At 32.4% G+C, this 17,280-nt stretch overlaps 1 protein-coding gene across 1 annotated transcript in view; it reads right to left on the bottom strand.

Annotated features, from left to right (window-relative positions):
• Positions 1-17,280, bottom strand: part of LOC117604310 (uncharacterized) — a 247,136-nt gene that overhangs the window by 16,025 nt on the left and 213,831 nt on the right. The window contains exon 5 of the mRNA XM_034324642.2: positions 3,288-3,537. Within this exon, the coding sequence (XP_034180533.1) occupies positions 3,288-3,537 (250 nt within the window). The remainder of the gene's footprint in view (positions 1-3,287; positions 3,538-17,280) is intronic.

Genomic DNA, 17,280 nt, shown 5'->3' with positions numbered 1-17,280 from the left:
CCTTCAATCATCCCCAAAATCACCCTCTTAAAATGACCAATTAAAATATCAAATTTCTTATTTGAAGTTAAAGAAATTATTAATGTGCACCTGTCAGAGTACATATTAATCTTCATTAAGGAATTATTTCTCATATTAATTTATTTTCCATCTTTTATTTATTTATTTTCAACTCTGGTTATTTTAATATTAAATTCAATTTATGAATCTACCCATTTAGCTTACTTAAGAAATGAATAAAACGAGGTTTTAATTAAAAAGAAACAGTTAAATTGATTCATGGAATCGTTTTCCTTAAATAGTCCTTTGAAAACGCCCTTTTCTTCACAGTACCGTAGGTATTATTCACACCTCTTTAAAATTCAATTTAGATGAGTAATGTGAATCGTCACAGAAACAGAACGAAATTTTACTATTTCTATTCATAGAATACTTGGTTGTAAATATTCTACGATAAAGTGTATTTCATTATCTTTCCTAAGGGAAAGATTCACACCGTTCCTTGTTACCATGGTACCAGATTGATTCGCACTTCTCGTCCAGGTTTGAAAGGGTTACGTAACATCGTGCTAAAGAGAATTCTCGTGTAACAAGATGAAAGTGAATTCAATTCAAATTAGCGACACAACGGACAATTGTACGGTTGAACGCGAGAACGACTTTATTAGTTCTCGCAGAAATTTCCTTCATTAATTTAATAACACCGTGAATGAACTTAAATATATATACAGGGAGAGAAATCATTTGATAATCACAAGCATTTATTCATAATTTAAAATTTTTTGACAACTTAAGAAGACATTTTGATTTATCAATTTAAATAATTTTAAGTATTTGAGTTCTTAAAGGTATATTTTAAAAAATTTGTTAAAATTATTAGAACTTGAAGTGATAGGTAAGCATTCAAGCAAGAAAAAAATAAGACTAATTACCATAATCGGTCTATAATCAATACTGTTAAAAAATTATTTCTGTATACAAAGAAAATTTTAACAATAAATTTCCAATCAAAAGTAACACTGCAAAGTTTGGAATTTAAATAAATAATATTCTACTTACAGGGAACTCACTAAGATCACTAAATAATGAAAATTGGACACTATATAGAGCTCGTTAAGCTGAATACACCTATTCGCCATTTTGATTCAATAGATATTAACATTTATAATTAATTATCTGTTACATCGTAAAGAATAACATACTCATGTATACAAACGGTTAAACACATGTCTGTAAATCCAAAGGTTCTCAGTTCAAATCTCATTGTCAGTTCCCTATTTTTTTTGAATTTAAAAAATTTATTTTTGAAATTAATTTATTAATTAAGTTGTACTTATTATAAAACTTAAATTATTTTTAATATCCATTAGATAATATTAATATTTTTTAAACGCTTAGCTGTCTGCTCCCAAAATGGGGTACAGGCGTGTTCAACTGGATGAGTTCTTGTATAATGAGTGTAACACTTGGAACGTCCCCCTCTGTAACTGTGACGTATTCATCAATTATATTATTGCAAGATGAATGGAGAAATTTAAAAGAAAATAGTTTTATCAATCAACAGAAAATTTGCAATTGCAATGAAAACTATCATGTTCCATCTAAAGTTGAATGCATCACCAATTACCATAGTATACCTAATTTGTTTATATGAATTTTTTATGAGAACCATTCCCTCTGTTTCAACCCTCAACTACCATGATTTATAGAAATATGACATAAGAATATATATCCTTTTTATGCTTGAATAATATATACCATTATCTACTTTTCAGTAGAGGAACTATAGATTTAACTTTGAGGGGGTCATATCTGACCCTACGATGATATTTAAGGGTTATAAGAGAACGAACAAGTTAGGGACACTCTGTATATTAAACAATGCACAAACACTTTTGAACGATAATGTATGATGTACGAGGCGACCAGAAAAGAACGTAGGGGACAAAAGTAGAGAGTTGGAGGAGGATAATAGGGATTGAGGTTTCTATCCGTGGCTGGTCAATTAAATCTCGTCGACGTCGCGTGCAGGAAGCGAGCGCAGCGTGCACCGGAGGCTTCCTTTCCGATTTCGAATGGGTGGACCCTAACTCTCCAAATTTATTATCCTATGCGATCGACCGGTTAATCCCCTAACCAGGGAGCTCGAGCGTGCAACTATTACCCCGCAGCGTACGTCAACTGGCCGCAAGCGGCTTCGTCGAGAGACAGGTGTGTCGGCCACCGTGTCGAAGCGGAACAAAAAAAGAAAAAAGAAAAAAGAAAAAAAAAACACAAGCTTTTTGGGGTTTTTGGGAGATTTTATCACTAACTATCAATCCTTTTATTCCTAACTACGTAAACATATATACGGTGTTCGATATCAATTGTTAATTGTAAAGAATTATAATAGTAATAGGCTACAATAAAAACCAAATTTTTAATTAATCATAAATCATAATAGTTAAAATTTTTAAAACATTTTTTTTCCTATAAAAAGTTTGAGTGCTTTTTTCTAAATAGTATCATATAACTGATTGGTTTAATCTGTAATTTTTGATTCCTGCTCATATAACATTAATTCTGATTAATGTTATATAAAAATTCATATTGTTTCTTTATTTTTACAATAAAGAAACTTTCCTGGCCCTCTTCAGATTTCATTTATAATATATTTTAATGGGGAGTTAATTTTTATTATAAAGATGTCCTTATTTAACTTTCGAATGACGGACCATGGAGAGGCCACAGTTCTAATATAATTTTGTTTCATTTTCTAAATTTTACATAGTTCCTTTAAAAATCATTCTTCCAATATATGAAACCCTTTTGTTAAAAAATGATATATTTAACTTTAGATTAATATCTTTATATACGTTTTAGAGATTTGGGTCACGATTGTCCCAGGCTTCGCTGTGCATTGGTTAAAATAGAAATAAATAAAGATAAAATATAATAAAATTGATAAAATTAAATAAATGAAATAAATTTTAAATAAATTAAACCAAATGCTAAATAGATTTTGAAATAAATAAAATAAATTCTAAATGAATAAAGTTAATGAATGTCAAAATTTGAAATTAAAATGATGTAAATTGTAATTACTCTATGTCCCCTCAGTCTCCTTAAAATAAATAATATGTAATGTTATACACATTCATCCCCGATCACGTAAGTGTCATAATAATGAAAATAAAGAAAATTGTTCGCTTACTGTTTGCTCAGACTATTCTTTTCAACACTTATAATTCAATACATAAATCAGAACGACGACGCGCGAATGTTGAAAGTTATCCGAAAATTCTTACCTCTCTCGGGCACGGGTTCGCGCAATCCAGCACCAAGCTGCACCTCGCTTATCGCCGAATATATGCCGGGAATCTGTGCGCTGCATCGTAAATTCAGCTGGCCATTCGAGTAATGGAACGGTTGAAGTTTCACTCGGATCTCGATCCACTGTAGATTCTCCAGCTGATCGGCCCGAGGCGCGGGGGCGTCGTTGCGTTCCCACTTCTGTTGCGGGTACTGCTGCGGCTGGTGTTTTGTGTAGGAATCCACCTGCGAGAAATCAAGCGTGAATTGATCGTGAAATTTTCAGTGAAAACGAGAAGAAGAAACGCGAATTCAGTCGCGCGTGGAAACGCGCTTCGTTCGCGAAACGTTTACACGAAGAAAGGAGAGGAGTGGCCGAGGAGAGCCGAGGAAATGTAAATCTGCTTTTAACGAAATCCGTTCATCTGGAATCGGGAAGCGAACCCTTCTTCCACCTCTTTTCTCATCTCCCCCCATACCGCATGCTGGTACCCTCCGTTAAACACAAAGACGACTCCTTCCAGTTCGATGAAAAGTCGAAAGACTTTGCCGTTTCTGGCGCCGTGTTCTCACCCCCCGCCCCTTCCACGATTAACGTTTCCTTTTTTCCTACCCCTCTGCCTTGCGAGAAAGCGTTTCTCCAGCTAACCCGTAGTATTCACAGAAACGGCCGAGTTCCGAGTTTCTTAATGGATCATTATCGTCCTAAGAACTGGTGATGGCATCCAGAGTAAGTTATACGGTTGAGCGGCCTACGGCGGAGCTGAATCGCGAGCGGATCGGTTAAGATTTACTTAAAAGTTTCGAACGAGGAAATATAGACTTTCGTACACTTTGAAAACGCGCAAACGTCAGTTAACTTGCACATCTCCTTTTTTTAATGGCTTGAGTTTGAGATTTATGGAGATGAGGAGTTATTGAGTTACACTGGGATCACTGACTATCGTGTTACTTCTTTTACACTCCTTTCATTTCCATCTTCTGAATGTTAAAACTTAAAAATTTCAAGTATTATTTAAATTTTTTATTATAAAGTTAGAGTGCACGATTCTTTTTAGTTTTATTATCCTTGAATTATTTTGTAGCTATAAAAGTTAAAGAAAATCTTCCACTATAATATTCCACATTAAATCTTCAAACCAATTTAGACCCCCTCAATTAAATCAATTTTTTACTTTCGATATAAAAATAAAAATTTAAATAATATTGATGGGTAACAATTGACCCTGCATCTCTCTTTCAATGAATGAACCTTGTAGGGCGGACCATGGAGAGAGGCACAGTTTTAATGTAAAATCTAATTTTTGTAAAAGTGGAACCTTTTCAGCTGAAGGTCTTTCAAGGTATTAACTCTCGGAGGGCGGATCACGGGGAGAGCTCTAATTTTAATGCAATTTTGTATTTCATATTATCTTCATTTTCTAAATTTTTCTCTGTACCTTTGAAAATGACTCTTCCAATAGATGAAATTCTTTTGTTTAAAGATTATACATTTAATATCTTTGTATATATTTTGTAAATTTGGCTCACTATTGACCCAGGATCCACTGTTCAAGAGTTTGTTTTAGAGTTCTTCTAAATGGATAAAATGTGTTTAAATTTGTAATGGGTGTTTATTCGAGATCAAACATATTTGTTCTTAGAGGGTGATTCTGTGAATCAGTTTCCGAGGCCATTTCAAAGCAATCAGCTTTATGTGAGTTAGAAAGCAATGAGGGAAGTGGTTGATAAGCGGAACTAGGATGGAGGGTATTATGAGAATAGTGCCTGGAAATGGATTCATCAGCAAAGTTATGCAGCCCATCCCTTCTTTGGGTACAAGGACATTCGGTAAGAGGGATATAACCATATATTTGAATAGATCAATGATCCGGGACGGAAATTTGTGGGAAATAGGGATTTTGTGGATCTTATGGAAATGGATGGTTCATACGAGGTGTTAATGTGCCTTGTTCAATCTTGGAAATCTGATGTTTAATCATTTCTGAATAAAATATTCTATTTATGAAAAATCTACTGCCTTTTATTAAAGATTCTTGAAGAATATATTTGTTGAATAGAATATTAGTTAATTCTATTTTTTGTCGAGCTCAAGCTGTATTTAAAACACGTCAATTTTTCAGTGGACCTATATTTTATATTATTTTATTTTAATTGAAGATTTTCAATTATAAAATGTATTTTAAAAAGGACAAAAAATGGTAATAAAGATCTGAATGGCGATTGGCACTGGTTATACTAGAACAAGAAAATGAAATTACAAGTAATAAAGTGATTGTAATAATAGTAATACTATCATACAACAAAAGGCTTACCGAGCAACTAAGATAGAATTATGCATACCAGTTTCATAAGTCAGCTTTTCATAATCTGATTATGTTTGTTGAAAATTGCACGTTTGAATCTGATTTTCTGAAATATGCATTCTAATTGAAGCATATTCTAATATCCGTGATGGCAAACAAATTTGTAAATTACTGAGTAGATTTACTAATCTGAATGAATTACTAAGTAAAACTTAGAATGAATAAAAATAAAACCTTTCAAACCTAAATGAGATAGCATTCGAAACTTAAGTACTAAAATTAATATATCACTTTTTAGAATAAGTACATTCGTAATTAAATCAGGCTTCCGCAGAGAAAATTCCCCTCCGTCTCCGTAGGCGTCCCCGGAGAAAATAACGACGAAGGTCTCATATGTATACATATTCCTGTATATAGGTCCGTGCCCTCCCCCCACTTGCGTATAAACGTTTACGCGGGAAAATTTGAATCGATACTTATCCATTAATCATATTTTTCAGTTATATACTAAATTTTACAATACTTAATCACCAAAAATTGTATTCTTTTATTTTTTAATTATTTTCAAAGGTTATTCTCGTTAAAATGAAAATTTTGAAAATTCCTGCTTTCCCCATACGAGCCGTCCATTTGCTGAATCGATTAACCCTCCTCTCCCAAAAGCAAAAAGAAAAAAAATTAAGCATCCAATCAGTGCTATGGCATTAAAATTTTAACAAATTCAAAAAGTGGAGTTAATCACTTTGCCTCTGAACGATTCATATCGCCACTTTTTCTAGAGAAGCCTGATTGGATCGCATGTGTACGTATTAAATTCAATTCCATTTCTAATTATTGCCAATATCTTGATGAAAAAGAAAAATTTGGCACAAATACCGTTGCGGATACAATGATAAACCTTTTACCAAACAACGTTTAAAAAATCGATACGTGTCATAAATCAATGTTGTGTATGTAACACCGAGTAATGTACGATGTTGTGAGGGTGGCGAATATAAAAACAAATACCCGGATGTTTCTGTCGTGTCCGCGACCGATGAGTAACGGGTTTTTAAATATAACAAACGCTCCCGTCTCCCACGATTTATTATTATTTCGAAGAACGTTCTTCATAAATTCGAGTGAGAGTGGAAATGGGAACGCGGATTGCGTGAAAACACGGAAGCATGCACTGGAAAGCGATAAAACAACATTCTTCTCCTAGGGTTATTCTTATTTACTTTCTTTACTTTCCAAGTGAAATATGTTTGTACAACAAATTCAAAAATTATTTACAATGTAATTTAAGTTTACATTTTACAATGCTTTTTAATACTGCATTAAAATTTATATTAGTAGCGTTTGAAAATTATGTAGTAAAATTTATATGTGAAAATTATACCAGCATTAATCAGATGGAAATGAGAAATATTTTATTTCAAACGCTTAGCATATTCATTTATTAAATTGTAGCAGCTTAATTAGGTTCATTGAATCACCTATTTTTCATAGTACTTTTGCAAAATAATTTTCTGTTTTATTTTTCAAGGAATATAAGCAATTTCATTTTTAATATTTAGAATAAATCTTACTGTAATGAAAATGTAGTATACTTATGTGCTTTTGATCATTTTTAAAAAAGTGACCTATTTGGTATACTTCCCCTTCACCTTTTCATTAAAAACAGTAGCCATAGTCATTCGACGTTCATATTTTTAAATAAGAAATATTCAATAAATATTTGAAGAAGATAATTAAAAACCTGATGTAATGGAAGATAACTTGTTATCTTAACTTATTAAGTTTATGAAAAAAGTTACTTATATCGAATTAGATAATTTAAGTAACGTATTTCAGACTCTGTGACATACATTCTGTAATATTTACAAGTATCGCAATCCAAGTACAATTACTTTATAAATCACGATACAATTACATCGAAGCGTACGAGTACCCACAAGTGTAACGAAGCCTAAAGTAATTACAGGGCAAAGTTTTGTCAGGGACATCGTTCAATAGCAAGGAATCAGGTTTGCTGTCGTGAAATTACATCTGCGGGAGTTTTGATCATAGACAATCGAAAGAAGCCATTTTCTCGAAACCCTTGAAAAGAACGCTCGAAGAGAAATGTCATCCTCGACTTTGTCAATACGATTCGTGTCGAATTCCATTGTATTGGAAACTTAGCTGGAACTTTCTTTAGGTTTCCATCGCGATACGTTGAGAATTTGATCGATAAGACATTCGCTGAAAGAAGCCTGAAGTAGGAAAATTTATTTTCAACAGCTATACGAGAACTCTTTTTGTAGAGCTTTCATTTAACAATTTGTCAAATTCGTGTCAATCGAAATGGATGCGCACACGTGAATACCTATGTTGCAAGAATATCCATTGAAAAATTGTACAGTTCACACCCTTAGCGGTGTCTACGAGAAAAAAAAAAAAAAACAATTTCAATGATTAATGGCTTACGGATGCTCATCTCCTTCCGAGTAGGGGAGATCGTGTCTATTTGATAAATAAATGCCGCTCCTTAAGAAGTCATTTTCGAAATTTAATCCAGAAAGAGGGTGAAAACGATTACCATCTACCGTATTATGGAGAGTAGGGTGCGTTCAGTGTTTTTATTAGCACCCTTTCATTATGGCTTTTCACATCTTCTTTCCTTCATTTTTTTTCAATTGAAGATTTATTTTTTTAAATTCATGGTAAATCCAAGTATCTCTCGAACGGCGGACCATGGAGAGTGCCCCAATGAGCGACCCAGATGATTATTAAATCCTCTTTTTTATTTATTCTCTATTTGCTACTTTTTGTTATTTGAATTTATTATTAATAAATTAAACTAAACCTTTTTTAACTATTTATTGTTTATTTTCCGACACCTCATTTGCATTCATATGGTTAGTTTCAAAAGTATTCGAACTGTATTCGAACTTTTTCTAATAATGTTTCTTTTTCTTAAATAAGGCTTTTCAATATATTGATGTTTGAAAGAAAATCGGAGATAGCAACTAAATGGTAGTCAACTACCCAAATTACAAATAATAATTAACCCTCGGACGACGGACCATGGAGAGAGCCACAATTTTAATTTAATTTCTCTTTTCTCTTTTACACTGTTTTTAACGCTCGGTAAGCTTGGGTTACGAAACTGTGTAATGTTAAACATATCAAATTAATTTTTACACCCAATAAAAATATAAAATGGTTAAAATATTCATTTTTCAAAATTCCTCTGGAATTCAAAGTAATTTGATGACCGCGGACCTCCAACATCGTCCAGCGCCTTTGTGCCCGTGATAAAATGATTTTCGACGCTCGAGGTGTTCATTAACTCGTATTGTTAATTTGCGCAAGGTTGGGGTTACGAGCAATTTCCTCGGTGGCGGAAAGTTCAACGCGCGGAGGTCATAGGCTCGAGGGCAAATAAGTGAAGCCGCGCAGGTTAAATTCACTAGCAAGGAAGGCGCTTCGTTCAATTAGAGAATGCCAAGAAAACGACGTTTTGGTTGGTGTACACGCAGCGCGCCGCTTTCCGTATTCCTCGAAGAACGACGGAACTCGAAAACAAGAAGAGAGAAACCGTGAAGGGGGGGAGGGGGGGGGGGGGGGGGGGGCGGAGGGTCGTTGAAAACCAACAGCGAGATTACCAGGTTGCGACAAGGACGACACCAGAGCGTCGCGTTTCTAGTTCGTGGACGACGATTGTCGGCGAACGATGCAGTTTACGATGCAGCACCGCACACGACAAACTGCAACGGTGTGCATGTAAACACACGTACGTAGGTACATACAGCTGTGTTCACTATGATTCTATACACCTGTATGTATCAGGTACGTTGCCCGCTAAACTTATACTCGACACATCAGTTATACAGGGTGCTTTGCAATTTTGTCCGTGAAATTTATTTTGCCGTGTGTTTTATGGGAAAGAAGAAAAAGGTCTATGGAAAAGCTGGTAGGAATTGTTGAAGCGAAAGTAAAATAGTGGAGAAGTTGTAGATACTTGTTTGGTAAAGTAAATTTTATTAGATATCGTGCTGATTTGTAGGTTGACCACGGACCATGGAGAGAGGCCCAGTTTTAATTTAATTTTGTATTTTATATTATTTTCATTTTCTGAATTTTACACTGATCTTTGAAAAATTATTTTTCCAACATATGAAATCTTTTCTATCCTTGTACACATTTTGTAAGCTTGGGTTACCAGATTCCACTGTTCAAAAGTTAATATTTTTATAATTTGTATGCTACTTGTAATTTTATATTCTTTTTATGTGGTGAAAGATTACTGAAAAAAAAAGAATTATTGATGGGAGTTTCTTAGAAATCAAATCCTCAATGCTCAGAGTTCTGATTTTGATGATATTAATATTAAAAATAATTTAGAAACAAAATAATATCATTTTTAATTATTAAATATTGTAGAATTTGGTATATAAATGAAAAGTACGAATAACAAAGTAGGTAAATATAAATTCAAATTTTCCTGAGTAAACGCAAGTGTTGAGAGGTTTTCTGATAAATTCCTTGATTTATAATTATAATTAGTAGATAATACAGTAAACCACAATAAAAAGAATAATACTGGTGCAGAAAGTTACATTTTCAATTGCAATATTTAAAAATTTATTTAACCAAAACTATAAGCTTAACAAACATGGCATTTTATATTTATATTCAATTAGATTTGAAGTAGTAATTGGAATTTTTATAAATATTTTTATTGAAAATTCAGTTATAGTTGATACCAGCTGCAATAAAAAATTTGTCTAAGATTTAAAATATAATTTCTTACGAATTTCTGTATGTTAATTCTACAATAAATAATTTTGTAATAAACCTGCTAGGTTCAAAAATGCAATTTACAACATTTTAATAAAAAAATTCTAAAAGCATGAAAGAATAATGAAAGCATAGAAAATGGCATGCATTGTCCGCAGAAAAGAAATGATTAAAATCAAAAGAAAGCCTAAATTCTTGAATTCAACAACTACTGAAAACGTGCTGTTTCAAATATGACCCAGAAACCAAACGTCGGAATGCATCACGGAAGTCGTTAGTTGAAGTGTTATTTCATAACAAATGTTCAAAATGTTACATATACAACACAGTTTTTATTGAATGAACTACCTAGAAAAATAAAAATAATTTATAGCAGTGGGAAGAAAGACTTATGTGTAAAATTGTCACGTTCTTGGAGTGAAATATCGGAGTAAATATTGAAGGAATTTGTTCAACATATGTCGACCATTTGTTAAACCTTAATCTAGAATAATCATGGGTGTACATATAGGTACACATAAAAATAAAAGCAGTTTAAAGCAAATTTCAAAAATTGTACTACCAATGTTCAAAAATTGGATTAGACAATTTAAAAAAAGGAGCTTTTAAACTTACAATAGTAAAAATGAATTTTTTTTATTCTCGGTGCTTAAAAGGGAAACAATTTTTAATTTATCAAAATTATTGCTTAGCCATTTTAAAAGTTAATTATCAATTAAATGAAAAGGTCAATCATCCATGCAATCATGTAAAATTAAGATATCGTAGCAAATTTATATTTTACATAAATAATTTTGTTTCTCAAATTTTTCACCATTAGGTATTATAACATATAGGTATTGTAACAAGTAAATTACAAAGTTATTAAAACAGATAGTGCATTGAAGATATCTGTTGTAACTTAGAAATAATGTATTATTTGTTTATAAGAAATTTCTTATAAAAATCAATATTCTATTAAGGAATCTTCAGAAGATCAATATATATTGCTTATATTATTGAATGTGTAAAGAAACCGATTGACATATCATTATTTAAAACAATGACCCTCGCTGTCGATGCGACTTTAATTAAAATAAATAATAATAATAATAATAATTGATAAGCTGGTTGAATGAAAATCAAATTATTTTTAGTATTGATGAAATGTCGCTTAATTAAACATCATTAAACTCCAACTCGAACCTGAATATACATATATACTATCAATAAATATTGATCGAATAAAGTAAATACAGTTTGTCAATAAAATCAATAGTATCGACAATATATATACATGTATTGATCTTCTGAAGACCTATTTATAACTTATGTACAATAATATCATTGTATAAAAAATAATATTCATGATATTATTTTCTCAAGAATATAACAAATTTTAATTGTATAGAATCAACAAATTCTCATCAATAAGAATATTAATTTTTCTCTTCTAGTTAATCTTTGAATAGCAAAGTCTGGGTCAATCGTGACTCGAACTAATAAAATATATACAAGGATATTAATCTAAAAAATTAAAAGTACAATTTTTAAACTAAACGATTTTATATATTGGCAAAATAATTTTTAAAGAGACAGTGTAAAATTTAGGAAATGAATTGGGGCTCTCTCCATGGTCCGTCGTCCGAGGACGAATAAAAAATAACGTTTCTTCTGGAGCTTTATTGAAACATCTTGACGCAAGATTCTGAAAACTTTTCTGTTAGATTTAAAGTACATAATATGTCTGCAAATATTGTTATAGCACTCTGGATTCACCCTGTATATACGGTTAGCGGGAGACGAGCTTACACCTCGAAATGCACTGCAGTCGCGGTATGCATTGCACCTAAGGGCGTAGCCATGCGAAACCCCTGCAATGGCAGTTTGTCCCACGAATTTATGCAGGTGGCTGCTGGCACCGAAAACGGGATACTTTTGACCGTTGTTCCGCGAACGTCAAGCCTTTTTGACACCTTTGAAGTGTCTCTCCGCGGTTTCCAGGCTAACCACGGCTATGAAATACGGCAGCCCACCATTGCACAACCCACCGACACATTCGCGATATTGTTTTAACGTTATTTGACGCGTTATTGCTCGACGATTTCGGGGAATGCAATCGACTAAACGACAATCATTTTTTCTCGTTTAACGTCTTTCGCTTTATGAAACGTTGAAGATTTATTTCTTCTATTACGAGAAATACTTATTCGTCTTGAGAAAGAAACAAATTGAGATTCGAGAGAACAGAATGTTACTGTATTGGAATATTGATCCGATATCAGTAGGTGTTTTATTAATTTTACAGTGCCCTCATTCAGAAAGTCTTTCGCATCCCTGCTCATTCAGAGCTTGCATTATTAAGGGTCATTGAATTTCTCTTGGTGCTGTACATAAAGCTGCATAAATGATGACATATCGAATTTTTCGATAAGGGTTTTAGGGTATCCCTTTTTATAATAGAATTTGCTTTACTTTAGAAAATTTTGGGTTACTTAATGTGGGTCAAGTGGTCACTGTTTTTTATGCAAAAAATCATTTTGTTATTTAAAATTTCTTCAGAATAAAAATACTACTTAATAAAATTTTCAGTATCTTTAGAATGGCAGTCAATGTGTTACACAAAATTAATTACTCCTTTGCTGCACGATTTTGTTTATTCTTGAAAAAATAACAGATATTACTCTATTTTAAAAACAAATTGTATGATAATGCAAATTTTCAAAATTTATAATCTCAGATGTTTAAAAAATACAAGAATTTCATAGTTATTTATTTTATGCAGTAGATTTATAACATAATGCAATGAAATATTCTGCATTTTGTAATATTTTCTAAATGTGTTATTTTGTAATAATATTAAATGGGTCATACTTGATCAATAAATTCAGAACTCCTACCTTAATAATTAAGATGATCGAATAGAGTGAGAACACCTTAAAGCGGTATGTCGTGTCACCGCCCTGGTTTATTTGGGTTACAATATATCACGTTACTCGGAGGGATTGCCCCGATGTTCATCCCTCGACTATACACTTGCTTGAAACTCTCTATGTAGACTCTATATATGTACGTTTAAGAATCACCTTCCCCTTTTCAGCCCTCTACAACTCAGCAGTGTCCGACGAACACATTTTCAAATTGATTTACATACAGAACCAAAAGTGTTTATTTTATCACCTGTATAATATAATAACGATAAATTGAATTTGTACCATATTATTTATTTTATTTTAATACAATCTTAATCATGTTCAGTGATGAATTTATTAGGAACTATAAGTCACACTGGGTTGTTACTAAAAATGAGATTGAGCTATGTATATCTAGAGTTCTTATACTCAGAATGAGTATTTTACCTTTGATTCCTTTTACAAGCCCGCAAATAACGAGTCTGATACTGTCACTTCATTATAACGAAGGAACCTACATTCCAATTCCTTTTTCCTTCTATCCACTCTGACGTACACATACGTCTATCTAAATTTAAAGACTCCATATATTCCAGCATTACTTGAAGTATTTTTAGGTTCTTTGACTGAATTGAAATTTTTACTGCAAAGGACATGCCTGTGAGCTATCATTACTGTGATAGAAAAATAGATAAACTAGATAAAATAGGGAAATGACAAAAATAAGTAGGATAGGTCAAATAAACAAACTAAATAAAAAATAGGAAAAGTAGGTAAATTAGGTTCAAAAATAGAAAAAGAAGTAAAATAGAAAAATTTGAAAATAGGCGAAATAAATAAAATAGGTAAAATATGTAGAATAGAAAAATAGAAAAAATAAATAAAATATTGAAAATAGGCGAAATACGTAAAATAGACAAAATAGGAAAAATAAAAAAATTGAGAAAGCAGCAAAACTAGACAAAAATAGACAAACAATTAATAAACAGTAAGGTGGAGTGTATAGAATTCCTAGACAAGATTACCATTTGATTTTCCAACTAACAGAAATATTTTGTACCTTCAAAATTAATTATATTTAGATCTATATTCATTAACACTTATTTATAATGAATACTATGTATATGTATACATTTTCTTCTCGTTTTACTATTTGTCCAACTATTTTGTATATATGCCCTTTACAAATAACTCCCCGTTTTGTAGAGCTTACGTACAATACATGCATACACGTTCATATGAAACGTTTTAATAATAAATAAAATTTTCATGGATCATTGCGACTACCAAAGTTTGACGCATCTTATAAAGCATTTCGAACGGACAAATATGTTGAACAGTGAGCAAATACTTTTGAGCGATGGTAGAGGTAACGTTGCCTGGCACGCACACCTGCATACATACAACTCAATTGCGGTCAGAATTTGCATGCGCGTTGCGCGCGATCTCCTTCCGGGAAATTTGGACGATCTACGTGTGTACGTAGCTCCCTTTCGCTGGCCATATCAGCCTCATTGTTCGAAAAATTAGATTGCCAGCAATCAACGAATCCCCGTGGATCTCTGCTACGAACACGCGTCCATGTTATCACAAGAATATGCTACCTTTCGTTCTTCGTTGTATACACATCTTTTTCATGTGTTATTTATTTGGTAACAAGGTATACTTTGAAATAAGTGAATTTTTCTTAGCTGGAATATAATGTATGGTTCTTTTCTTTGATTTGAAACGAGTAATCAGTATTACGGGCTTTAAATAGCTTAATACAATGATTGCCTCAGTAGAAAAGACTACGTGTAGTCAGACATACTAAACTTGTAGTTATTAAAGATGTGAACAGTTAATTTCCAAATGCAAACTTTTAAATCAGCATCTTACATTATAAGTACAATACTGAAACTATTTAAAGTTTGCCTTCTCTAATAATTATTCAATTGTAAAGAATTGGAGGTGTCGGTCACCGGTAATCACCATGGCGGTCAACGTGTTAACCCTCGGATGGCGGACCATGGAGAGAGCCGCAATTTTTATGTAATTTTGTATGTCATTATTTTCATATTATTTTATATTATTTATTAGATTAATATCTCCATATATATTTTGTAAGTTCGGGTCATGATTGACCCAGATTCCGCTATTCAAGGGTTAACACATGAACGTAAATAATAACGAAGAATAGACAAATAAATAATGAATAATTTTCGAAAATTTAAAACGGACTACAGGAGGGTTAAAAAAAAAGATCATAAAAAAAGAAAAAGCAATATTTCCAGGAATAGTATATGTGCTGGTGTACATACATAGAAGAGTAGAAAGAGCTGTGGTATCTCGCGCAGTTACCTTTCAGCTGTTCCTTTTTCAGTGACTCTTCTCGTCCGTGATTTCCTGGCCTCGTCGAGATTCAGCAGGTATTTAAGCGCGCTTACGCCCGTTGAAAGAAGCATGGTATAGGGTGGTATCGAGTGAGCCAAAGGGTGGAAAGGGATCGAGGGGTTGGGAAAGTTGGGTGAGATTGTCTAGGTGGTGCAGGGAGGGAAACGAGCTGTACCAGAAGAAAGAAACTGAACGTCGATGCTCGAACACCAAATCGATCCTATAAGATTCCACCATTCCACGTTTTACAGGGTTAGCCAGCTGCTTGCAACGGAGAATCGACCGACGTGTTCGGACTTCACTTTGTCCGAGAGCATCGAAATTCGCGGCCATTGCAATTTGTCCGACGATTTCGACAACGAAATCTCAATTAAAGAGACTTAAGAGGCAGCAGGTGGAATAGCTGTACGGATAAAACTGGATAACGCGAACAACTTCATTTTGGTTGTTTCGAATTTTTTCCTTTTTCGTTGATAAGATGATTTTAAATTTGTAAATTATGTTTCATTACTATTGGCATCATTAGCATACTTGTCTGGAATGAATCAGGTTTCTTAAATTCATTAAAAATGCCAAATGTTTAATGTTTTATAGTTTTAATATTGTTCTTTCTTTATTCATAATTTACTGTATTAAGAAGATTTTCATATATATTTTTTAATAGTTACATTGCATATTGAATTTTGACGCAAGTTTATTTCTATTAAAATAAAATTTTATGAAGGGGCCTAGTCCTCATTTTAGAAAATTCAGCCCCACCCTGATCTTTATTTAATTAATCAAACGATCATTATAGCAGATTATTCAATAAAATTATTATTTCTGATAAACCTAAATGTGTGCAAGTTACTTTGCAAAATAATTAAAATCAGGAATTTTGAATTATAATTTAAAAAAATATAGCTTGAATAAATATAACACCTTAGCTGCTTTATAGGGATTATTCTACCCTTGATGAAATTATGAAAATGTGAAATTAATTGAAATGTTTTTGAAAAATTCAGTCGAGGGCTTAAGTTTTCCATAATTAAAAAATGAAATTTTAATTGAATGAATCTTTTTTTATAAATAAATTCAGCTGTGAAATTAAAAATGTGTGTGAGAGAGAGAGTATAAATGAAATAGTATAATAAAGTATAAGATTACAAAATTATTTGTTTGCTGTATTTTATCATTATTACTAAAACAATCATTTTGCAATATTAAAATATAAATGATTTTTGCACTCGTTTAATAAAGGCAACTCTTGATGTTAAAATGGAATGTCAAAACGAAAATCTGGGACATCTGACAACGATTTGTCAAAGATCATCAACCACGACACAATTTACATTTGCGTAATACTTTTCCATTCGCACCGTGCCCTAAATACACCTACTTAACCTTAAAACTACACATTCGAATCTGGAACACCTCAGCATTTTTTACTTTTTGTTTTTTCTGTCCAATCTCGAGCACGTCAGATGTACGTGATTTGAGACAACTGTAAACAGCATTTCGATTATTTATTATTCGGTATCTGAACGTGACAGCAGTCGAATCATTGAAGTAGAGAGTGGACATTCGAAACGCTCATTTTAATCTGTAATTTTTTAACTCTGATACGTATGCTGATTCGCTCGATAGCTTCGATAACATCATATGCATATGAA

Source organism: Osmia lignaria, chromosome 9 (assembly GCF_051020975.1).
Source record: "Osmia lignaria lignaria isolate PbOS001 chromosome 9, iyOsmLign1, whole genome shotgun sequence".
Lineage (NCBI taxonomy): Eukaryota > Metazoa > Arthropoda > Insecta > Hymenoptera > Megachilidae > Osmia > Osmia lignaria.
The sequence above is the reverse complement of the archived record's forward strand: the minus strand, read 5'-3'. Positions and strand labels throughout refer to the sequence as shown.